At 35.9% G+C, this 26,270-nt stretch overlaps 1 protein-coding gene across 11 annotated transcripts in view; it reads left to right on the plus strand.

Annotated features, from left to right (window-relative positions):
• PPP1R12A (protein phosphatase 1 regulatory subunit 12A) overlaps window positions 1-26,270 on the plus strand; it is a gene marked incomplete at its 3' end in the record, with an annotated part of 113,805 nt that overhangs the window by 47,933 nt on the left and 39,602 nt on the right. For 10 of the 11 annotated variants that reach the window (XM_082280706.1, XM_082280707.1, XM_082280700.1 and 7 more), the window contains exons 3-8: window positions 13,893-14,011; window positions 20,201-20,360; window positions 22,130-22,274; window positions 24,468-24,542; window positions 24,962-25,050; window positions 25,177-25,334. In XM_082280706.1, coding sequence (XP_082136832.1) covers window positions 13,893-14,011; window positions 20,201-20,360; window positions 22,130-22,274; window positions 24,468-24,542; window positions 24,962-25,050; window positions 25,177-25,334 — 746 coding nt within the window. The remainder of the gene's footprint in view (window positions 1-13,892; window positions 14,012-20,200; window positions 20,361-22,129; window positions 22,275-24,467; window positions 24,543-24,961; window positions 25,051-25,176; window positions 25,335-26,270) is intronic. The other variant, XM_082280703.1, reaches the window with a different exon arrangement.

Below are 26,270 nucleotides of genomic sequence, written 5' to 3' on the forward strand. Positions count from 1 at the left end.
GAGATCTGTAAGAAGTACAGAATATGTAGGTGGTAGGGAGCTTCTCTGAAAAAAACTATGGCTATCTCAGGGAGCCATCAGGTCAGCCATGTTTTGGCATTGGTCCCATGCTAATTGCTAATGGGCTGAGTGAATTTTTGTAGCATGGCCCCCGACTTGTTGGGGTTTTATTTTGCTCTGTAACAGTACTGTCTGGTGAGGGGGCTTGTCATTGCAGGTGTATTCCCTGTCCCTCTTATCCTCCACTGTGTTCACCAGTCCTGTGACAGCATCTCCCAGTAGTATCTCCTGTGCCCTTTCAGTTTTCTGCTCCTTCAGAACAGCCATCTTCTCTTGAATATACTTCCTCTTCTAAAAAAATGCATCTTCCACTTTAGGGAATGTTAGCCTTATATAAGGCCACTCCAAGTGAAATACTGTAAGACAACATAGTTGAATGTGTAACAAAGTGTCAGCTGCTTGCAAAAGGGGAGTTGTGCTGTAAAAGTAAAATCTCTGGCATGGAAGGCAACTGCTCCTGTTGTTTCCAACATCTGTAAATGCTGGGAGTGTTTCAGCTTACTGGAAATTCTTTGAATACTTTAATTTTAGAATTGCCTACTTAGATTGCAGTTCATCTAGTTTATAATAATGTAAATTACCTTACAAGTAATTGTAATATGAACATGTTTTAAATTAAAATTCTTCAACATTGCCATAACGTGTGGATTTTGTATAGTATGTTCTCTTTTCTGTTCGTCTCCATTCTTTTCATACACAGAAAGCTTTACCCAAACAAGCCTATTTTTTGCTAATGTGTTAGTATGAATTAAGAAGTAAGAAGTCAGCATGAAATGCTTTGTAAAACTATAGTTTGGTGAAGAGAAACTTTTAATGCAGGAGGACTTGAACAGAAATTTTGTGTGCATTCTTTTAGATGGTATTTTATGGGTAGGACCCTTAAATTTACCTTTGTAAGACTGTTTTCTTGTGTATAATGAATTATTTTATCTGATAGATCTCTTCTACGATTGAAAAATTTGTATATTATTTCGGTATCAGGGAATAAACAAATAACTTTTTTTTAATGCAGAAAAAAGTAATGGGGAGGGGAAAATATTGCGAAGTGGTATTTAAGAAACAATTTTAAAATGCTTACTTTTTTATTTCTCTCTGCTTTGTTTTGCACCAGATTAAAATAAATCTGAAGTAGTAGAAATTTCTCTTTTGTTTAATAATTAAAGTCTGTGTTTAAAATTATTTTCTTGTGGGCTTTGTAGGATGCCTAGCTGTGAGTGTGTAGTTGATGTATTTTGAACCTTGTTTGCAACTGTTCAGAGGCTACTATGCAGTTATACTACTTAAATAGGAATGCTTTTTCATTTCACCTAGAACGAAAGATGCATCTTCCAAGTGTAAGAAAAGTATTTTTCAAAACTAACGTAGAAGTCAGTGACAGTTACAGTTTTGTTGCAAAAAAATCCCAAAAACCGAAGCAGGAGAGAGATGTCTGCTGAGGGAAGAATAACGTTTTCATACTTTCATGTAGTAGGTATTACAACAGTTTGACAAATGTTGGTGTAGATACTAAAATTCCTCATGGGCTCAAGGGATGAGAAATCCATGGAGGGTGGATACATTAAAAAAATACAAATGCAGAATACATACGTGCAAGTGGGATCTGATTGAGAAAGTCCATGAAGGTAGTTGGAAAGGTATTATAAGAAAAGTAGCATGTATTTGCTCTGGTTTTATTCTCCCTGAAGTCTTATGTCTGGAGGTGGGCTACATGTTAACTGGAAACTTGGACTAACTGTATGGTAGCTTTTATGTTTAATAGGCATGTTTGGTACACATAGTTTGATACCCATACAAATGCTAAGACTCAACATAGTTTCAAAATACACCTTCTTTATTTAAAAGGTTTTAAAGGCCGGAGCATATGATTCAGAAACAGAAAAAAGTTTCAAGTTCAGAGTCTCCTCAGTTTATTTCAGAAGGGAATAGTAGTTTGACCAAGTCTGCTGCTGTAAAACACAGCTAACCCACTTTCCTTTCTGCCCAAAGTTTCCTATGTTGAATATTCCCTCCCTCCCCTAATATTTAAAGCAGGCTTTAAAAGGCTTGTGTGTAACCACAGGCTTGCTGCTGACGCCCATCTTTCTTCCAGACTCCAGACACCTGAAAGTGAACCCAGCCAAACTCGTTTGCTGAAGCCTTGGCAAACCATTGTCCCAGGATCTCCCTATTTTAGTAACAGTCCATTAAGACTAAATGAGTGATCCTTGTCTGATAGACTCTGAGACAATCATGCAAACCTGTAGTTGGATACCTAGATGTTCAGTGATAGGTGGTTTCTTACAGCTCTCATTGCCTTGGGGGAACTGCCAGGGGTGCTGCCTGGTAGTGATTCCTGCCTGTGGTACAGGACCAATACTCATCTGGCAACAGCTAGTCAAGAGAATTCACTGGAGTTTGACAACATGATTAAAGTGATCTAACTTGAGACTATTGCAGAAACAGGCAGATACTCACTTCTGCCCTTGGTTTGCTCTCCTCCGCCTTCCCTCTTGCATTATCTAATGATCACACAGCAATGTAGGAACTGTAAGTGTAAGAATAGCCTTTGGGGGGGGTTTGAAGGGTTTATTCTTTTTTGGGTCGCTGAGCTGACCTGGCTTGCCAGCAGCACTTGGCATAGATATGCAGGTAAAAAAAAAAGTCTAAGCTGCTTTTCAGACATATCTGGTACTTCTGATCAAGAAGCCTGGCTGAGTAGGGCCTGTTCAGTGGTGGAATCCCATGCTTCATCTCCCACCTCATATGCCTGAACCACTTGGTACCGTTCAGTGTTCTTTCATGATGCCTGAGGGTGTTGGTGCCAGAAAGTATGTTTCAAAGCAGTTGTTTTTAATCTGTTTTCTATCTAAGTTTTAGTAACTTGATCATCTGAAGCTGTTTCTTACTTATTGGAGGGTTTTTAATCAAAATTCTTGCTGTAACCCATTTTAATCCTAAAGAGCAAAACATTACTTAGGCAAAGACCACTAATGAAAATGTCAGGGATGGATCCTATTTCCTTCAGCTTGGTTCCCAGTTATGGTTTTAATTAAGTGAGTACGTCGTGATATTATTAGGAATGGATTTTTGGAGAATAATCAGAAATTTGGATTTTTGAATGACAAGATAAAAGCTTGTGGTAAGGTAAGGCAAACCACATTAAACTGATTATGCAAACTGATATGGGCTTTGGGTCTTACAGAGATGCTACAAGGTGAAGGGATGTTTTTGTCAGGATCCAAAATGTTTATTTAAATACTAGGAAATGTTATCTGGAGGTGTATAATTAAAAGCAAAAGCAATCAAAGATGAAAATTGATACAACCCACTGAGAAAATGAGAAGAGGACTTCAGAAGGATAAAACAAGCCATGTGACAAAAACAGGGAAAGAAGATATATTCCCGGCCAAAGAAAAACAACTCTTCTAGAAGAATGACTGACTCTTACAAGTTGATACTGGTAAAGATGCAGTGTTTGTTTTGAGAGCTGTGAAAAGGTCCCTGCAGGCTTTAGAAGATTGTTTCAGTTCATTTCCATTTGCAGCCTTCTTTCTGGAAGAATAGATTGGGAAAAAAAACCATGCGTCCCCTAGTGTCCTCCCCCCCCGTCAAAAGTGTGATGCTCTGTGCAACATAACAGTTCCTCCTTCTTCAAACCTGTGTTGGTTATCTGGAATGATAAAGCTAAATTCTATTAGATAAAATAATGGACAGACTGGGAAATCAGTGAAGTAGTATCAGTTGGCATTTTCTTTTATGAAGACGAACTGTGGTAGTGTCCTATTTCTAGCATGTTTTTGCTGCATATATGTATGTCCTAAGAATAATGAAATGCTAATGAAGTTGTTAAGGTTGATGGTAAAGTTCCCTTTTTAAAATCATGTCATTATGTGGTAATCTTTTCTACTGTGTAGCTGTGATCTGATGCGTGGATAAAACCCAGCTGACAGAAATACACAGTAAAATATAGTTGATGGGCTAGAGGAAACTGTAGGACTTAAACAATTTTCATACCTGTTTGTTCAGCTGAGGGAGTCAAGGAGAGCTGGTCACTTTAGAATGCACAAAGTGTGTCCTCTATAGCTGCCTTCTTTGAGATTGGATTACTGTGTGCATCTCTACTTGTGACCCTAAATATTTTTAGTTAGTGTATTAGTAGTTAGTAAGTGTTCCTGTTCTTCTAAGGGTAAATGTAATAGAAACTAAGTTCAGAGATACCTTCCTCAGGAACACAATTTAATGGAAAATATCTTTTTTTCTTTTTTAGCAGTTCATTCAATCTAATTAAAAGTCAAAGGACTGATGCTGATTGTAATGCTCAGAGCACTCTTAATTTTTGGCTGAAAAAGAAATTGAAAGCAGAGTTGGTATCTAAAAAACCCATCCTGCTTTGAGAAGTGAAATGGGAGAGATCTTACTTGTTTGTCACAAAACATTGATTTTATTTGTATCCTGAGAACAATTTAGAGTAGATGCCTTACATCTGAATTCTTAAGTTCAATGTGATACATACGGAGGAGAACACATACAAAAGAATGATCGATAGGGAAACCTGTGAGCTTGGATAGACTCACAAGAAGCAACACTAAGGTCCTTCCTGGCTGGTAGCTTGTAGCTGCCCATTGCCACCAGTAAGTTCCTGTTTTCTAGGTAGGCCTAGAATGTGGGAGAACAGCTCTAGATTGATACATGAGCGACCAAGTTCTGAATTGCAGAAGTGCTTGGGTGAGCATGGCCAGTTCAAATCAACCAGTTCAAAATTGCTGTATGAAAGATTCTTTGTAGACTGTGGAATACGTGGAATTGTTAGTGCTGTTGACCACTGAATATAATATTTATTCAGTTATCTGATATAAAAATAATTTAATTTGCAGTGAAGTTGGTTTTGAGCATTGTTTTCTAGGAGAAAACAAGGTTGTGGTATAGATTGTCACTTCTGTGCATCTCAATTTTTTTTCTTTCAGCTTTTACCTGAGTGGCTTTCTCTGTTGTGAGTTTGACCCTATTTTGGCACATACAGTAGACTTTCTAATGACACTAAAGCAGTTTATGACCTACTTATCCTTCCTTAAAGCCGTGTCTTTTGTTGGCTATCCTAAACTGCGTCATTTCAGTGCAAATGATCCTAATCTGTGTGTGTTTTTCTAGTGTTATCCCTGACTGAGGCATGATAAAAGATGTTTGAATTCTTCTGAAATGCATGTAGATGTAGCCATGGTATCTCTAGACACTTAGGGCTGCTGTGCATTGATGAAAGTGAATTCTTTGGATACAGTTCAGATACTAAGACACAGAAATGTGGGGTTTTTCTATAAACAGCGGATATGACAGGAAAAAAGTATATAAAAGGAATTATTTGAAACCTCTTTATTACAGATGAGGTGCTACTTATCAAATTTGAGTAAAGAGTAGGACTTTTCTTTTGGAAGTGATTTCAAGGAAATTCAAAGTGGACTGAACATGTAAACAACTGCTATGAAGTGCAGATTGCTGTTATGTAAGTAGGGGTCAGACTAAGCTCAGTACTACTGAGTGATGCTAGAAGCTGCACTGTGATAGTAATGTTGCTTTACAGAGAGGTCTGCTTACAATATTATTACATAATATAATTACAAGTAAGATAAGTTCTGTGATGTAGTAGTTATGTATGTGCTAAGATCTGTTTAACACAGGAAAAGAATTGATCTTGGTTTAAATTTTTCTGATACAAATTTGAGCATGTGGCTGTTGGAGAAAAACAAGCCCGTTAGGTCCATACTCATAACTTCTGCTGAAATAGAAATCAACAGGTAAAATCATTATTTTTGATGCTACCATACCCAAATATAGCAATGCTGCTTTTGGCATAAGGCAGGAGGGATGGTAAGCTGCTTGGTGGGATCATGTCTTGTTAGCTGAGGAAAGTGGGCAGCAGCATGGTCTTCCATCTCCCTCCTCCTGCCTCCATGCTGCTGTTACCTCTTCTTCTCAACCAGTGTAACTCAATCCCAAGTGTTCACCTTGATGACAATTCTGTAAATCACCACAAATGCTTGGAGACTTGCTACAGGAAAGCATTCCAAGCATAGTGTTGTCAGCTGGAGTTACAGTATGTCCTCTGCAGCTGCAATGAGACATTTTTCATACTCAACCTTCACTTTTGAACAATATGCTGCAAACGTCAAAATGAACACTTGTTCATGGAGTTCATCATGAAAATAACATTTGGTATGCACTTTAAAAATACTTCTTGTTTTTCTTCATTTCATTCCTGCTGAAATTTTTGCCCTGTATTCCTCCTGGCAATGCCAGGCTCCACTTCTATTTTTTTTCTCGGGTGCTGGTTTGTTTGGGAGTTTTTCTGTGGTTTGTTGGTTTTTTGGTTTGGTTTTTTTTTAAATAGGCCATATGTTTCTGTATATGGCTTTCTTTGTGTTTTCTACTTTACTTTCTTCACTCACTGTTTATTTTCACTTAAACACTGCTCTGCCACCTCTCAAATGCCTTTCCCTCTATATGGATGTGGCAAAATATGGAGGCTTAGTTGCTTTTCAGATGCTGCAAGTAGGAATTTTTCCTGTTCCATCTTTGCATGATTAAGTTTAGCTGGCCGCCTACATACAAATATTTCTAGAGCTGGCTTCTTTCAAAGGTTTCTTGGAACACATGGGGGCTAAGACTAACCAGATACTGTTATCTACACTGTTTCTTTTGTGCTCCTGCATACTGAGAAGGAAGACAGATGGGATTCTACTTAGTGTGCTTCCTTGGGCATACGAGTTGCAGTGAAGGCTGGGAACAGCCAGCTATGTGCAAACTTCAGGGGTGTGTTGGTATGTTATGGAATGTTGGCTTCATAATCATAAATATGTTTTTTATATAGGTACAGTATTTAGAAATGATAGAAAGTGCTGTTTACATAGGAAGATTTTTTGTTTGTTTTACTACTTTGATAGCTTTGGGAGTATTTGACACTTTCGAAGCAAAGATGTGTGTCAGTCCAAGATGCCTTTCATAAGAGCTTCACGAGGGAGAGTCAAGCTGGATTTGATGCTATCTGCAAGAGCTGTTGCATATTGAAGGACGTAAAAAAGGCTTTGCAAACTAGTTAATTATTTAGAAAAAAAGATATGTGCTGAAATCTGGATTATACTGATGAAAATTGAAAATAAATGTCTCCTTCCATTTGCTTAAAATCTTCTGGCCATTTGTTTCTCAACTATTTTTTGTTGTTCTTTTTTTAAACATCTCTAGCTATCAGAAATTCTTGGGTTTTGTGTTCCGCAAGAGGAAATCATAAGTTGACCTCAGGTCTCTTGTTGATATTAGCTGTCTTAAAATCATCACTCGTGTATTTCAGGATAAGTAATTGTCTCATTATGCCAAATAACCCTAATTGGTCTGATTTAACTTGGTACTTTGCACAGCTACTAGCTGATGATACTGCTCATAGGGGGGCATTCCTTTTTAGAAAGTGCTGCAGCATTCTTTTTTCAAAAGAGCAAGATGTGAGTGAAAATCTTCTGGATTTTGCAATGCAGCATAACCTTAAAAGTGCCTGAGTTTTGTCATGATTTGATTTAAATTTAAATGCTGTCACAGACGCCTGTCTTTCTTGTGCTGGTCTCTATCCAGTTCTAAATATTCAGAGGCAGAAGGTTGAGGCACAGCAGTGACTGACCATGTGCGATGGCATTTTGCAGAGTGCCTGAATAAGATATCCCTGTGAGTTTGACTTTATTGTTTTTCATGTCATTTGATTTCTTGTCCTTTGGTCTTAAAATCATGCAGGAGAAAGGATTCTAGGCCTGCTTGAATTTCTACAGTTTTGGCTTCAATACTGAATTTGGTACCTTCATTTCCTTTTATAAATCATAGATTCAGAAGAGACAACTGCTGTAGTACCTCAGCTGTGGAGAAAGGAGGCTGAGGAAAGTTACCTGCTGGTTTTCTCTCACGGGCATGAGCAGCATCCCCTGTGGTGCAGAGCAGGTGCTGTGTGAGGGGCCCCTGCCCGGGCAGGCAGGGCTCCTCCATGCCTGGCGAGGCCTACCAGCAGCCTGCCTCACATTACACACATTTTAACACTCTCCACCAAACGCTTGAAGGGATTACAATATAGATTTGCAAAACCATGAAGTTGTGGCTTTTTATTATTACATTTATCTGGGTTTTGAATTACGTGTTTAAAAGTGAGTGTAACAGTGTGAGGGTCCATGAGGGAGTGATTGAGGGGTGGCTGGATACTGGCTGTTCATACCTATTCAGCCAGCTGTATGTTTTCTGTGAGACTTGCTCACTGACATAGGGTGTATTTAAGCTGTGTTCCACAACAGAATTTAGCATAATGCTACTATAATGCTCCTGGATTTGCATCAGGTTTGTATTATTTTAAGACATTCAAGAAAAAGTAAGAAGACCAGGCCTTTCTTCTGTATCTTGAGAAGTGCATCCTTGTAATTCAAGATTCATATAGAAGCTGTAATCCTGTCTCTCAATATGTTGTCCATACAGGTAGGTATACATTTGCTTACCTGGCCTTTAAGTGTTATTTTTGCTGAAAGTTAAAAACCAAAAAAAACCCCCAAACCGTTAAAACCAGACCCAAACAAGACTACATTTGGAAACTACCAGTAAGCTTGAGGTAGCATTTCTACCTCTCTCTGAGTTAATAACATTGTTAGGAATTCAGATTGGAAGTGAAACTATTCTACAGTTAGAAAATATTTTAAGAAATATTCCCAGACATTTAAAGCAATAGAAGGTCTGAAAAGAATCAGGTTTTACAGTTTTAGTGTACTTCAACTTTAAAAAATATTGGAAATAGCAATGTTAAAATTTTATTATTTTTATTTGTTAAATGTCTCTTGAAGGTCTAATTGTTTGGCCAGAGTTGTTATAGATGTATTTTTATCGGGAATTTGGATGATTTACAAAGATGTACTTTAAAAAGTGTGTTGATGCTTTATATTTAAAAAAAACAAACAGTGAAATAATTCTGAAAGGCATTTTTTTTAAAGAAAGGTGATTAAAATATGTGTTCCAAAGTTGTTAGAGTTTTTGATTTGTTTCTACATCCTGTGGACTGTGGGGCAAATTTTTTTCATTTTCTTTAAAGGAGGATTTGCACAGCTGCATGAACACAGTGACACTTTTTCTGTCTCTGGCTCCCTAGTATCATTCAGTTGAGATACTCATGGAATTAATTTGAACTCCACCATCTATGTTTTTTTTTTTTAACCTGCTGGGTTTAGCTGAAATCTTAAATGTTAGCTAATTAGTTAAAAGTTCTTGGCAGACCAGTTGTGCTGTTAGTTGGTGCCCCCACTAGCAATTAGGCCATTTCCCAGGAAGGCCACACCGAGCATGTTTATTTTAAATGTATATGCAATATTTTTTTAGGCAGGTGCCTCTTGTCACATTTTAGGAGTTAGGAACTGCTGTCCAGTCTTCTGAGCGGTCTGATCGGATCACTTGTTTGCACTAGTGAGTCTCCAATGAGCTCAGTAAGCAGTTTATAATGAACTGAATCAATCAGTGGCCACTTCTCTCCCCTTCCCTGTGCTTGCCACCCTTCTGGTGACCTTCAGGTTCAGCCAGTACTTCAAGTTAATTATTTCTGTAATGGCTTTGCAAACTTGTTTCTAGATACTGTGAACTGGACCAAGGTTCGAATATAAACATATGCCCCTCTTTCTGGTGCTGAGATAAATAATGTGAAAATGCTGTCTTGCAGTGTATACTGTTATCCAAGTATGATCATCTTCCAGATTCTTAAATTCTAAATTCACAGATATGACTCAACTTTGTGTATAAAGTGTCCTCAGAGAGAGGTGTCTTCCTCTTTTTACTTTGTGTCTATATATGTATTTTGTTTACAGATGTACACGCACACAAAATTCAGTTGTAAGATGTTTTTATTGGTTTGGTATTTTTTTTTTAAATTTACAATCTAGGCCATGTGGCTATTTAAAATTTTATTTCCAGTTCCTGGGTTTGGTTTTTGTGTGGACTATTTGGCTTTTGTACAGTAATCTCAGAGGGCTGTTATTTATTGTCTCAGATATACTGAGATTCCAACCCTTTATTCATGGTATTAAAATGTATTTTTCATGAAAGGTTGGGGAGTATCTGAGTTTTATAATAATTCTAGAAAATAAATGGTGGGGGTTTTTTTTGGTTTTTTTTTTTTTTTTTCAGAATTGTCAATTTCAGTTTTCAGTAGCTATTGAGGAATATACAGCAATGACTCCTAAAAGAAAAAATTGAATTAGAAGTATATTTGCCTTCATAAAACAATGATATTGAAAAACAAACTTGTTCTTCCAGTCTTACGCAGACTGCATAATCCTTGTCATGGAAGTATCAGGACAAAAGTATCAGGAATTATTTTTGTTGCTTTTGCTGCTTTTGTCTCTCCTAGTATTCCTGGGATAGTTACAGTTCTCTGTAGTTAGACCATAAGAGTCTAAAAGCGGTACCTTTAGGTTCAGTGTTAACACTTGAAAGCTTTAGCTCAAAATAAGAGCACAGTATGAATCAAGCTGCTGTTTCCTTGTCATCTATTTAGATTTAGAATGAATGCCTTCCAATATATTATATAGATGATCACTCGATTTTCTGAATTATTCTTATGTAGCTGTCTGTTGAACATGACCTTTATTCAACAGGTAAATTGCAAAAGATAAAAATTAAAGTGCTATACCAAAAGGTTTAGTAAGTGATGGTGGAAATCTTATATGTTTTTACTTTTTCACTGCTTCCAAGTTTACATAAAGCACCTTTTTCTAGACATGATATCAAAAGGCATGGTTCTGGACTTTTTATTAGACAGCTCCAATTTCCTTTTCACTGAATACATGTAGCTGTATAAATTAAATACCCACCAAGGAAATGAAGTTATGTTTGCTTGCTTTAGAAAGATGAAATTTCAAGATGAAGGTAACATCTACTTTAAAAAGGTAAAATACAAGCAGTTGTTTGTATAGGTTGTTCGGGCTTTTTTCCCAAAACATGGAAGCCTTAAAATATGCATGCATATATACCTACACACAATAATACACTGTTGCATGTGAAATTTTTAGTATATGGTACCAGGATAACTGAAATGTCAAATATATCCTTATTTGAAGTCAAACATACTTCAAGTTTTAATTAACATTTAGTTTGAAATACAATTCATTAAAAAAATAATTTTCTTACATCAACATCAAAATCTTCTCATTTTTAGGATTATTCTGGTACTGTCTTTTGCTCAGTTATGCCCTGCAAACTCAGGGCATCATTCACTTGGTCTCGTTTACCCAATCTGTTCTCTTTTTGTATGCAATGCAGAATCAAGTTATCTACACATGGGAAATGATTGCTCTCCTTTCCTTTGGTAGCACTAAGTTTCTAATGAAAGCTTTGATTCTCTAGGTACCGGCTTGACTTCATGTACCATGTGAACCCTGTCATTGCTTTGCTGAGGCTAGCTGTGCTGTAAATAAACAAATGCATACACTTTTACAGGACAGGGTAATCTGAATCACATGGAAAACAGAACAAGTGTAGATTTCGTTACCAGGTTTAAAAGATGTCTTTAAAATAGTTGGCATTTGAGTTACTTGGTTTATAGTGAATAATGTTCTTTCACTTAATTTACCTCAGAGGATCACTCTGATTTTTTGAGAGGGATAGCAGAGGAGAGGCCTAGTTGGAGTGGCTGAAGGCAGGCTGGGAAAAGAGTGTTCTCACTTCTTTGGCAAGGAGTGTGCTGCCTTTCATCTTTGTTCTGTTTCTTCCATCCCTTTAAAGCCTGTGAACTCGGAGCAACTTCACCTGTCCTTCCTTTGCTGACCCAGGAAAACCAAAGCCCTGTAAGCACCTGGAAAAGGAAAATCAGCTAACTCTACTTCTCCAACCCTACTAATCCCCTAGCATTGCTGATCTGATTTTGATCTGTAAGCAGCTTCATTTTGAGTCTGCTTTAAAGGATCAATTGATGATGAACTTGTCCATCTATAGAAATAATAACTTTTTAAAATGCTGTACTAGCTTTTTATTCATTCCCTGCACTTTATTATGAATTCCATCTTTTATCACGTCTGTAAATTATTGACCCAGTTGATCAAATACAACTGCTTCAATGAGATATGTATTTTCCTCTACAGCAGCAGCTTAATTTTCTGCTAGAGCTATTATGTAGAAATACGTAAAAATTATTTTTTCCTGTCTATATTAGAACATAAACATTGAAAGAACATGAGAATTCACTTGGACTTTTTAAATAAAGACATTTTTCTAAGTGGTTGATTTTGACTTTGTAAAAAAGTTGGTTTCCCCACTGCTGCTTTTGCCTGTTTTAGCAGACACCTGCATAGCAATTACTTGATCTGTGACCTGGGGGGCTGTTTCACTGTTAATCCAACTGGTATTGTTGAGAAGCGTTATTACTCCATATTAATTTTTCTTTCCCTCAGAAGTTAAATCTTTTAACTGGAGAGAGGTCAGAGTTAGAGCACTTCTTTCAAGAAGAACAGTATAAAACCAGCATGGTATACCAGCATCAAAGTTGTTGGTGGCAACTGGTAATGCATATGTCAGGAGATAATGGTTGCATTTCTGGGAACTAATTTTCATTTTGTGATCTACTAGTTCTTACCACTTCTTGTTGTAATTACAGAGATTTACTAACAAGTACTATTTAAGTAATACATTAAAAAATACAGATATATGAGAGTATTTGATTCTGAGTTACTGATTAAAGATAACAGATTCCAACTATTTAGGATGGTAATTAATTGGCAGAAGTTAAGCAGCATTTAAGTACTTCAAAGCATTTGTATTAGTGTTGGATTAGTTTTGTGACTGTCTCCTGCATAATTTGGCATTCCGTAATAGTAAACGTAAAAAAGCACTTTTTATTTCATACGCCTGTTACCAAATGGCTGACTGATTTTTCAGTATATCCTGATTTTTGTTTTCTCAAATGTATGGAAATTATTAATTAAGCTCTGCAAGATGGGAGGTATGTTTGCAGCTTTTTGTTTGTGTTGACTCCTGTCATGGCTCAAAGTATTGAATTTTCTAGGTTAAGTGGAAATATTATGGTCAGAAGGTGCAAGACTGGGCTGTATTGATCAATTTTAATTGGTCCTTAACTGTAGCGTGTCAATAACTTCATAGGCTTATGGTTTAATAGAATTAAACAATTCAATGTTTTTGTGACATATTGTTGGAATTGATCCTTTGATGTAATTGGAAATTCAGAATTTTGGATTCTTGACTCCTGAGACAGTAACACATTAAATAAGAAAACATACAGGGATTGCAATGTGTGAAGTAGTGTTTTCTTTCTTCCCCTTGCCTCCTTCCCCACCAAAAGCTGACCTTATGAATACGTAGAAGGACATGTGGTTTTGTTTTTATTAACTTTAAGGAGCTGCCTAAGAGATCAGGAGTCATCATTCTGGAAAGGTGTAGAAACATTATGTGCCACTGAATTTGTGAGTTATAGGAAAAGTGGTTTAATAAGAGGAGGTCATGGGAATTGACGGTTCCATCCCTGTTTACCTTGTCATCACCTTGTCATCACTTTTGTTCCTTATCTAGCCATTTTCTTCTTTCAGTTCTTCCTGATATGTATTAAACATGTCAGGAGTCTTTGTGGCAAACTGAAGGCCAGAAGGCTATTTATATTAATGGGTATTAGGATGAAAAGACTTAGGCGTGTTCATAAGTTGCAGACAGTCAAAACGGTTTTTACTTACACCTAATATAAATTTTTCTATTAATTGTGCGTGTGCATATGATATCCTGGTGGCTGCTATTTTTTTTTTTTTTATCGGCTTTGCTATGTTAATTACAGGCTTTTTTTCTTTGTCTATTGACAGGTATTTAATTAGTCAAGGAGCACATGTAGGAGCTGTAAATAGTGAAGGAGACACTCCATTAGATATTGCTGAAGAAGAGGCAATGGAAGAGCTGCTTCAGAATGAAGTAAATAGACAAGGTAATTTTGAATACAGAAGGGTGGTTGTATTTATTGGACACTAAATGCATTTTTGAAAGCTTAGGTTAAATTGAGACTTTTAAAGTCACTCTATGTTCTAGAAAGAGTTGTCAATATAGAATGTGCAGTGCTTAAGTGTGTATCTCTTAAGACAGATTTACATAATTAAACAGTTACTAGTTTACTGTTACAGGCTTTGCCCAGTTTTAATTTATGTGCTTAAACCCATTTAATGCCCAGAGCAAGTGGTAAAAAGAAACTGGAAGACATGATCTGCAGGGAAATAAGAGATACCTACTGATACACAGAAGTAGACCATGGATTTGCAAAGGCTTTGATTCAATAAATTGGTAGTGTTAACAGAAATTTGATTAGCAGTTTTTACAGTTAATACACAACGAACATCAGATGAGACAGTTATGTGCATTTTTTGTCTGTATTACCATTTCTCTACTTTAATTAGTTGATCTGTTGTTTAACAGTACTATAAGTCTTTGCTCAAGAGTTGTTTGCCTCAGCCTAGATTTTTTAAGGTTGTTTTTGGAATGTTTGGCTTTACTGATGTGTGATACTAATTCACTGCATTAGCTCTTTGTAAAAAATTGGAATTATTTGGGGAATGAACTCTTCCAAAATCTCTCTATGTTATTGCTTTTTTAAAAATAGAGATTATTTGTTTATGGGATTTTACATTCATTTTTAAAATGTAGATATTCAGCATTACACACTAATTTTTATTCTTTTGCAAGTTTAAATGATTTTGAACAGCCCAATTATAAAATTAGTATTACCAACCTAAACTAAATGCCACAAATCACTGAAAATTTCCATGAGGTTTACATATTTCACAGTTGAAGCTTACTATAAACTGTCTGTGGTACTGTCTTTATAAATCTGAGAAGGTACATGTTCCAACATGTTCCCACATGTATCTGTTAGCTTCTAAAGGAATAATCTAGGTTGTTTTAAAATACTAAATTTCACTTGTTTTGGACAACTTACTTTCCTTCCTCTTGCATTTTTATGTCAGTTGGTTTGCTTGCTTGTTTCACAGAAGCAAGGAAGAAGGCGTACTTTATCCCTCCTAAATTTGTGTCTGAAGATGTAAGAACTAAGGGCTTTTACATGCAGAGATGAAATCAAAGGAAGTATTTCATGATTGTGGATGAGAATGGAATAGAAAGGATATGAACGTGGATGTGAACTTACAGTGTATATCTTACTAAATCACGAGACAGTTGTCTCAGCAGTGAGGTTTTAATTAGGCACTTTTGATGGCATCCTTAGCTTGAATATAGATATTACTTTAAATTGTATGTTAATGTTACATAAAAAATTACTATTTAGTCATTATCAGGATCATCTAGAAAGTGCCTAATTGTGTGTATGTTGTGGTTAGAGAAGTTAATAGTTCTAAAATAGGAACTTAATTGTTTCTCTTGATGTGGAATTAACAGTGAGGAATTGTGAGTGTTTCATCTTTGACTATACATGTAGCTGTATACAATTATCCCTCCAGCAGTGAGATAATTCATATTCCTTCCATATGATACACTACTTCATATCAAATAAAGCAGTGCCACAGTTTTGATAATGCAGGTTAACAGTGGGGTTTGTGGAATGATCAACCCTGGCTCAGTGTTATGGGTAATGGAAAACCAGCCTATTTATTTTGAAAATAAAATATATGGGTGACAAAATATCCTATCTCTGTGTAGGTAAAATGTGCAGTGTGAAAATTAAGTAGGCGTTTTCCATAACCTTTTTGCCTTTTGCAACCCTTTCATGTGTTTGTTCCTACATTCATTGTAGGTTCATTTTTGAACGTTGCAGTGTTAATGCTGTAAATATGGCTTCCTACATATTGGCAGCCAGAGTTGTTTGGTGGCAAAAGATTGCTTGGAAAGATCAGTCAGGTTCATTGTGATTTCAGATTTAAGTGATGACATTTGTTGTTCGTTTCTGTTAGAAGTCCAAGGAGAATCACTTGTTAGATCTCCTTTTTTCTGCTTTTGCAGGCCTTATGTCTTTGTAGGAAACATCCAAACAGACTACTCAAGGTACTCAGCATTCTACTGATCAGTTTGTACTTATGCCCAATTTTTTGCAGGTATCATTTTAAGGACATGTCTTATTACAGGACAAAATGTGGGAGCCTCTAGAGACATTAAATTCACAAAAATAAATAATAGAATATAATACAGTTCAGTTCTCTGTGATATTACAGGTTTAATAAAAGGAAGGATCTGCAATGTTTCCTCATCCTATTTTAGCATTCAGCTCCAAGGCCTGATCTGACTAGAGAGGAGGAGATGGTCAGTGATAAAATAATCTTCTTGTTATACAAGTTCTATTTTAAGGAGTGTTGGCCATAAAAGAAGAGAGATCTTCTAGTATTGTTATCCAGTGTCTTTCTTCAGCCATTCTGATCCCCACATGCTGCACCTCTAAATTGCACCAAGGGTCAGATGCCTTTTCATGTGTCCTCCTGTGTCCTGCTGAGCAAATAGCATGACTTGGTATGATGGGCTGTGCAGGAATTGTGAACTAAGGGAATAGCTGTCCTGTAACTGAAGCCATACCACTCTGATAGTTAGGAAAATATTTTTCTACCCTAATCTTCAATGGGAAATTATTGGCTTAATTACTTTTTAAGCTTAAAACCTAGCTTAGTTTTGTAATTTGTGAGAAGGTAAATTACATACTCAAGTATTTTTTGACCTAGTAACAAACACTTCACAGACAGCAAGATCAGGTGTTTTGTGGGAATTATTCCGAAGTAGTGCCGAACAACTGTTTTGTTTGCACTCCGTATGGTTAAACCATTCTGTGTGTTAAAAAACCCCCTTCTTCTAGGACTTGTTTTATTGTTTCTCCTTAGGACTAATATCTTTAGCGTTGGTCAATCCCATGTATAAATAGGTGCCACTACAATCCTCAAAACCATTTAGTTTCCTCAAAAATGTTATTTAGTTTCTCAGTGTGATCTGTCATGTTTCTACCCTGCAGTGTTTCAACACAGAGCAGTGGAAGTTGTCTTTTAACAGTAAAGTTTTCATTTGCCCTGGTGAATACCAGCAGACTTGAAAGAGATGTGGGCTTTGATCCTGGCTAGCCCTGGCCAGTTTTAAATGTTCTCTCTCCTCAGGGCTCGAGTGGGGTTAAGTATAATGGTTTGAAGTGATTTTTTTTTTAGCTGTTGATCATCAGATGTCCTCTTAAAATTATTTTTAACTGCTTAAGCAGTTACTTTAAATTATAGGAAGCATTCTCAGGAGGTGAGTTAGTGGGGAGAGGTGATGTGAGGTGAATCATGATACAGTGTGGTAGCTATTTATTCAGTAACTATCAGAGTGATCACTCCTCCTGTTCCAAGGAGAAACACATGTTCCTCATTCTTAATTATAGGTAATGTAACAAGACTCTCCAGATGTATTGCTTAACTCAGATTTGTTTATGTGGATAAAATGCGAACTATTACATTTGTGTATAAACATTCACTTCATGAAGTAAAAAGTGGGTTGATCTTCCATGCAGTATCTATAAAACATGCCTTTATATGGCTGAGGCGTCCTGCTACAATGATTCAGCAGTTAAATTTATGCTGAATTTTCATTAAATGCTCACTGAATGGCACACTGTTTTCAAACCTGTTTGGGGCTGCTGAGTAACACTTGTTGATCAGAAAAGAAGTGGAAGCATTTGGCAATAAAATTATTAATGATTTAAGTTGTTAGGCTTCCAGAGGTTAAGTGCACGGGTGGTGTGAGCGAGTGCTGTGGCTGAGGCTGAGCTGGGAGGCAGCGCATTGCCATCTATGGGCCGTAGGGAGAAAGGGTTGGAAACAGATGATGAGCATTTTCTTTTGCCCTGGTATCTCAGTAGAGTCTGGAAAACAAAAGGAAGGAGAAGGGCCCCATACAAGGTATAATAAAGGCTGTTTACATTCCATTTTCTGTAGTTAATAATGGGAATTTAATTTAGTTTATCTCCGAGCACAGCTTTTTTTCTATGACACAAAGTTTAATTCCCATTTTCATGCCAGTTATTAATGTGGAATGTTTTTTTTAGATTGGCAAGATTCTGGTACTTTATTCTGTTGAAATACGGTGAGAAATTTAGTGTCTTGTAAAATAATGTATTGATACAGCCATTACTCCTCTGCAACCATTGTATCTTGTTTGGGCTTCAGAAATGCAGTAGTTCGTGATATTGATGGCAGTCTATATTGAGTATTAGTTACTTTTCCTGCAAAAGCATTGCTATTTTGACATACTAACCTGGATCGTTTAGCCTATCTGGAAAGTATGCTTAGATGTGACCCATTAGAAGCTCACAAAATCAGGGTTTGGAATGAGTTTTTTCTCTGTTCTTCCTTTATTAAAAAGTGCCTCAAAACAAACAGCCGCGTACATTGACAGTTTTACATTGATAGGAATTTTTTTGAATTCTTCAGGTGGAGAAGGTTACTCATGTTGATAAGGATTCACAGTTGGACTTTGGGCATGCAAAAAGAGAATGGACATAACTGTGACTAAGAGATGATGAAATAGAAACTATTTATTTGCATAGTAGTGTTTTGTAGGCAACACTGTCATGTAAATTACTGTACTCTAGAGTATTGTCCCAGGATCTGCTGATCACTGCTGTGTCATTCTGAAATGTGAACAGATGCTCAGGCCCATGAAGTTACAATTTGCAGTAATTCACATATCAGTATGTAGGAGCTTTCCGAGGAATGAGAATATGTGATTATCAATGTGTTACTGATTCAGATTTCCTGGTCTTCACTCTTCATATTTGTCATGCTTGCAAAGTTTTTCAGCTTTTCCCTCTGCTGAGTCCTTCAACAACCTTGTATGTCTTCCTGCGTCTTACAGGCTCAACATCCTGATTATGGTTTTACATCAGTTTCTGATAAAATGTAATTCTATTCATTTTTACCTAAATTGTCAAGACTAAATTGGTTTTACTGGTCAATTAATTGGATGAGTCTAGGAGTTTGGTCGAGTCCTCAGAACACGGACTGTTCAACTTTCTTCAATTGCTTTATGGTACTTAGAGAAGTTTTATATTTTGATTGTCCTTAGCATAAAATTTTACCGTATGTATCTCCCAAGTCCCTGCATACCAGTGTGTAAGATTAGAGAAATCATACACATAAGAACATTTAGTTGAAGGTTGGGCCACTGATTTTCTGTTAGAGGTCAACCTAGATAAAATTTGTGCTCTTGATGATCACAGTTTCTAAATTGCTTTTCCTAGTGAGTTGTCGCCATTCAGCCATCACAGATAAAATTATGTTCATGCATAGTTCTTTTCAAGACCTCTTTCCTGCTTTGTTCTTAAGTTTGCTCCATATAGTAGTAATTAGAAAAATGCTTGCAAATACATGCTTGCATTGCCCATTCAGGGTCTGGAATTTATTTCCATCTGTTTAATCTGATGCATATACTTGTAGATGTTATGATGGTAGGCTGTGTTTCTCCCTTTTCATCGGCGTATGATTTTTTTTTTGTGAGACATAGTGTAAAAAGTTTTCAGTGTTTTTGATGTTTTTTTAGTAGAGCTATGAAATGCAATAGCCAAAGTGTTGTCTATTTGTGTATAAGGTTTGCGAGTCACAGTGATAGGAGACAAACCAGAAATGCTTTAGAAATATAGAAGATTCAACACCATCAGTGTTGAGAATCGAGACTTTTTCTCTTCCCATAGAGATAGATATGTTTGTAAAACGACTTTGGCTGTTTTCTACTGTGTACAGATACATCAACTCAGACTTACTTTTTGGTGCTTAGAAAGTAAAAATAGAATTTTTTCTCTTTTTTTTTTAACAGGTAACTTCAGTGGTTATTACTGTAATGTAGACATTGTTAAAGAATGAGTTTGAAGAGTTTTAGCAGATTGATTTTTATTATTGTTTGTTTATAATTCTTTTTCCACCCAGCCTTCTCCTTTTGTTAAAAAATGCATTAAGCAAGCTATCTTACAATATTGGATGTTTCCGTAACCTTGGAATTCATCTTCCAAAAGATATTAATATCTAATTCTGAACATTATTCAGATTGTTTAGCTTTTATTTTATTATGTCACATAAATGTGGCATAAAACTTGTTATGTAATTGAACTGAAGTATTTGAAAAAATTTCGTGTGTTCTCTTCCCCTCTCCCCCTCCCTGTCTGAATTAGGGGTTGATATAGAATCAGCTCGAAAAGAAGAAGAACGAATAATGCTAAGAGATGCAAGACAGTGGCTCAACAGCGGTCATATAAATGATGTCAGGCATGCAAAATCTGGTGGTACAGCACTTCATGTAGCTGCTGCTAAGGGCTATACAGAAGTCTTAAAGTAAGTGTGATTTAACTTTTTGATATTTTATTGTTCTGATGTAATGCTAATTGGGCACTTCTAACATTTAGAGAGTGTGTCTTGCAAAATCCCAGTCTCTAGAATGATCGATTTTCAAAGCTTGATTTTATGTTTTCAAGCACTCATAAATCATGATGTTGTTAGCTTTCTATTTTAAGTCATTTAAAATATGAATACAGTATACATGTTTAGCCTGAATACTTAAGAGAAGAACAGTGATAAAAAATTGCCCTGTTTCTAAAGCCAGCTATGTAAACAAGCTTAAGACCTTTTTATAATGCCAGTTAGCATCCTGGTTGTTACATATTTTCAAGACACCATATTTATTTCCATACATAAAGCAGGGTTTGTAATCCAGGCTAAAAGTTTTTACAGTTAAAAACCAGGTAATTTAATTTTGTGCTTTGATGATGTTGTTGAAAATCATGATTCTTGAAATCTTTACTGGAAAGCTTTAGGCTTCTGGTGTCCCCTAATTCACAGCTTTTCTTTAATGTAGTATCAGTACACATCATAACAGATTTATTTTTCATCAAAGCTCTTCTATTGTAGTAAGGCATAATTCGTAATACATTGCTTTAACATGACTTGTAAATTTATTTGACTGCTTTAGCAGTGCTAGGAGCACTTACATACTGTAACATGAGTGAAAATGAGCATACATCCTGACTGTGATTATTGGTTCCTTTAAGGTCTTCAGAGCAATTTATTGAATGGGAGTTCTGTTTCAAAAAACCCTTATGCTTCAACATGATGAAGACAAATTATTCCATTGGAAAAGAGTAATTTTTGGTTTAGAGTAGCAGGTGTCTGTAAGGGAGTTGTATCTATAACTGGGTGCTTTTCAGCTCTCTCAGTTATTTGTAGTCCAGTCTGTATACTCCCCTTAGGAGAGGCAAAACATATGTGCAGGCAATTCTTGTGATTGCTTCAAGTTATCAAAAATGTGTGCTCTGAATTGGATGCAAGACTGGAAGTTGACTCACAGGAGGATATTACTATAAGTATATTGGCTCTTGAGAAACTGAGAGAATTTTTTGAAAAGAATAGTTTGTTGTTACGTGATTTTTAACAATTATGGACAGTGGTTCAGAGAGCCCTTACCCCTTTACATAAAAATATTTGTTAGGTTAAGTGTCCTTTGTCACTTGGATGCTCATGTGAGAACCATGCTGAATGTGAGTGCTGAATGCAGGCAGAAAAGCCGGTCTTCTCTTTGAGGAGTTCTGCTCCCTCTCAGAGAACAATTGGAGCATATAAACAGTAGATTTTTGCAAAAAGTTAATGACAGGAGATGAAAGTTTCAAGCAGCTAATTTTAGAATGGAAGGAGGTTTTAATAGAACCTTCCTAGAATAGAATAGAAAAACCACTGTATGTAACAATTTTTTACATTTTACACCTCTTTTCCCTAAAAGGGGTTTTGTCTATTACTACATGAACAGAGAAAAATATCTAACTGTATAGAAACAATGGTCTTTGAAGAGGAAGTGTATAGAGAAGAAAATGGAAAAGGCTACTTTTCTTTAATTTTCCTTTAAAGAAATATATATATACACACACCTACTAAACAATGAAAAGGCAGATGTTTCTGTGAGAAGTAAAATTAATCAATTGTCAATAGCCCAACTAAAATATCCATGAGAAAAAAAGGAGGAAGATATTATCGTAGAACAGTTCCACAATTTTTACAAAAATTTATTTATCCCTGTCAGCAGTGTCAAGATCTATTTCTTTTAATTTCTTCAGGCTTTTAATACAGGCTCACTACGATGTAAATATTAAAGATTATGATGGCTGGACACCACTTCATGCTGCTGCTCACTGGGGTAAAGAAGAAGCATGTCGCATTTTAGTGGAAAACCTCTGTGATATGGAGGCTGTCAACAAAGTGGTAGGATTTTTATGTAATCCTTGTCAAGATACAAAGTTCTGGTCTCTAAAGTGACTTTAGAAGCCAGGGTAAGAAAAGTGATGATAAACTGCTGTTTACTGTACTGTGGAGCTTTATCTAATGCATGTGTTGTCAAATCAGCATGGTTGTGTTCAGAACTAAATTCTCTGATTGTCTAAATTAATTTCTAGGCCGACTTTATATTAAATGATCCATTCAGTCTTTGACATGGAAATTCACAGTAGAAAGAGTTTGTTGACGTTTCAGAGGTACAAAATTAGTGACTTGATGGATTGCATTCAGGCTTTAAAATGATCTCGGAAGATGATGATGATGCCTTTGGGTAGTGTTTTAACTCTTAAAAATCAGCTTAGGCTGGTATACTAGAATTGTCACTATATTATGCTGATTTGGGTGTGGTGGAAGAAACTTGTGGGCATCTCTGGACCCCCTGGGCATAACTTGAGTGCTTCCTAGGCTCTATTTCTTCGACTTTTATGCAATGGCCTGTGTAGCTTGCTGATCTTGCTCCCAGTAGGCACAAATATATTAATGAGTCACATAGTCATCGAAAGGATCCAAACCTTTTCATTCAACTCTGTAAGTGCTGAGCTCTCATTCTTCTCCCTGTAGTGTATTTTACAGATAGATTCTGTTCTGCTTCCAATTTATGTGTTAGATTTTTTACTGGGTTTGTGAAAATGTGGATGTAATACACTAGAGAGCACTCCCATAAAAGTATGTTCAAATCCACTGAACAAGAGTAAGAAAAAAGGAGGCAATAGAGAGGTGTCAGCTCAGGGTTTGTTGGTTTTTTTTTTTTAATATGGGCTTATCTCTGCAAGCTAGGAAAGATTTGCCTTTTTTAAAGTAAGCTAGTAAGCATTTTTGCTTTTGGAGATAGGAGGTTTGAAAACTCTGGGTTTGGTTTCAGTTGTATGTGCTTAGCATCTCAGAGAACTCAGCCATTATTGTTTAGGCACCTGACTTCAGGTATCAACTGTTGCAGATTGGGGTTTAAGATGTAACCTTACAACTGCAACAGTTTTTTGCAAAGTAACTTTTTGTGGTCATAGTAGGTCTAACTACCACATAATAGCTACTGAAAAATAGAAGGCCACATTAAAAACTGTAGTCATAATGCAAATATAGACTTGGGATAGTAGCTCAAATGGCAGAAGACCTCAAGCTGTTTTGGCTAATGCTTGTTGAAAGGTGCACATGCTTCTGCTGTATTATCAGAAGCTTTATGGATGTGAAAATTAGTGGTTTAAAGGTTCATCCTTTCTAACTGGTTAAGATAGTCTTCACAGTGTAATTAGGAATAAGTTTGCCTTTAGTTAACGTTTTGAAAAACTGAAATAAGCACAGACAAACAGGAACACCTTTCATTATTTTTGTAAGCTGCTGTGGCCACTTTCAAATGACAACTCTGTTTTTATTACTGGTTATTGTACAGAACTACTTACTAGTTTGATCTTGTCATGATCCTCCCAACATTTCCATAAGTCCACTCAGAATGTTATTGCAGCTAAATTTTATGCCAGTGAAGCTAGGACTTCCCTAGATTCCAGCCTTCAAGTATATGTCCCATGGAAATCATACCCTAAGGAGAAATAAGAACAGCTTTTGTAACAGATCTTTTATAAAAGGACTGTAAATTGTAAAATACAGTTTTGCTGTAAAACGTGAAAGCATGACTACTTAAATTTAGTGTAACTTGCTTAAATAATTTAAACTTAAAAAATCAAGCTATTTGTGATAGTCTAAGATGGGCAAGATACTGAAGTGCTCAGGATCCATCCATTCAACTGCCATTGTGAACAGTTGTTTGGAACTAACACTGTGAGAATTATTTTCATCAATCTACTTTTCATTCATAGTGTTCTTTTTTTCCTTCAGATGACAGTACAATTTTATTGTCATGTCTTTATCACTTAAAAACGTGTTTACTCATCAGGTGTAAATGTTTTTGTTTCAATTACACCCCCCCAAAAAAAAGTGATATTGCAGAATTGTTTTCAAATACTGACAGACTAACAGTTTGCAGTAGAGCTTGATACATATTTTCCAGTTTCTCTCTCTAAATGTTCTCTTTAACCTGCATCATCATGTGATGAGAAGACATCGTAGTCCAATAACATTTAAATTCTGTTGTACAGCTATGGTGTTTTACTTCTTCCCCTTCTCCAGGGTCAGACAGCATTTGATGTGGCAGATGAAGATATTCTGGGATATTTAGAAGAGTTACAAAAGAAGCAGAATCTGGTAGGTCTTGTGCATATATATATTTAAAATTATACCTATGATTATGGTATCCAACTCAGGGCAGCATATAGATTAAAACCAAAGTTTTAAATTTGAGTTTTCAATTCAGGTGATGCCATAGTCATCTCAAAAGGTCTTTTATGCCCTTACTTGGTCAGCTATAGTGACCAAAAAACTCTTGGAAGTAAAAAGGCGATCTACTACTTGCCTTGTCCAGTGGGCATTTTATGATCCGAAGTATCAACAATGAGCATCTTACTTGGAATAACAGTTTCTAAGATTTTTAGAGCTTTGAACATTCATACTTGGAAAGTTTATACACATTCTAGTGTTTGTAGTATTTAGAGATTTCCTTCCATTTGTAATTTTGTCACACTGATACCATTCTAACAATTAAACTGTATCATTCTGTTTTGAAGCTGCATAGTGAAAAACGTGAAAAGAAATCTCCCCTAATTGAATCCACAGCCAACATGGATAATAATCAGACACAGAAAACATTCAAAAAGTAAGTAAAATAGGAAAAATTATGAGCTCTTTAAAAAGATGACTTTATAAGCTGTCACAAAGTTCTAGTTAACAGGCTTTAGTAAATTTTTCAGTACTTAGTAAATGCTTCTCTTTTCAAACTCAGTAAGGAGACACTGATTATGGAGCACGAAAAGAATGCATCTAGTATAGAGTCTCTGGAGCAAGAGAAAGCAGATGAAGAGGAAGAAGGAAAGAAGGATGAATCCAGTTGTTCTAGTGAAGAGGAAGAGGATGATGATTCAGAATCTGAAGCAGAGACAGGTATGTTAATTGGAGCATTGCCTTTCATTAAATATTTACTTTATATAAATTTACTTATTTAATATCACGTGATACAGAGTTACATATGTTGCATTTCACTTATTCTTCTGTATTTCACTAAGTTTCCAGTCTACTTAAAGCAAGTTTATATATGTCTAGAGTCAAGTCATAACAAATGTATCAAATTGATGTCTTCATCAGTGGCTACTTAAAGCTATTAACCAACTTGCTTGATTGGCTGTTTAACAATTGATATTTTTCATTAAATAGATGGACTAATATAAGCCTAAAGTTGCATGTCAGAAACACTGAAAAAGTTAGAAGATCGAATTTGAGAGGGAGACTTGGTAGCAGTATTTGCTTGTGGAACTGGTATAGAGATTGGATCAGCAGAAGTGCAAACATTCTCATTTGTTCTTATCATCCTGAAGTAATTACCAATTAATCTGGCTCATGTATTCATAAAGTAATCGTGCATATATTTTCAGTGTGTACTGAGATAAACTTAAAGGTGTTATTTTAATGTTAACTGGTATTTCATATATAACTTCAGTTCAAGAGGAATGTCCTTTGAAAAGTTTTGCATTGTATACAAAGTTGTATGCACATTACTCTCTATTTCTCTCTTGAGAAATGGAATTAGTGGGTTGTTTTTTTCTTAAACAATTATCAGAGTAGCAAGTACTGATACAAGAACAGCATGGTATCTTTTCCTTTCAAACCAGAAAACAAGTTTAAGGCAGTAAGTGTTTAAAGATACATGCTCAATTCTAATAAATATTAGAATTACAATGCAGCAATACAATACATAGACATGGATGTTATTAGAAATAGCTTGTTAATATTTTATGCTTAAACTTCTAAAAATAGGTAACCGTTTTTGGTGAGCTGTCAGTTTTCATTTTAATACATTCTAATTTTTTCATCTGAAAAGAT

Source organism: Coloeus monedula (genome assembly GCF_965178545.1).
Source record: "Coloeus monedula genome assembly, chromosome: 4".
NCBI classification, from domain to species: domain Eukaryota; kingdom Metazoa; phylum Chordata; class Aves; order Passeriformes; family Corvidae; genus Coloeus; species Coloeus monedula.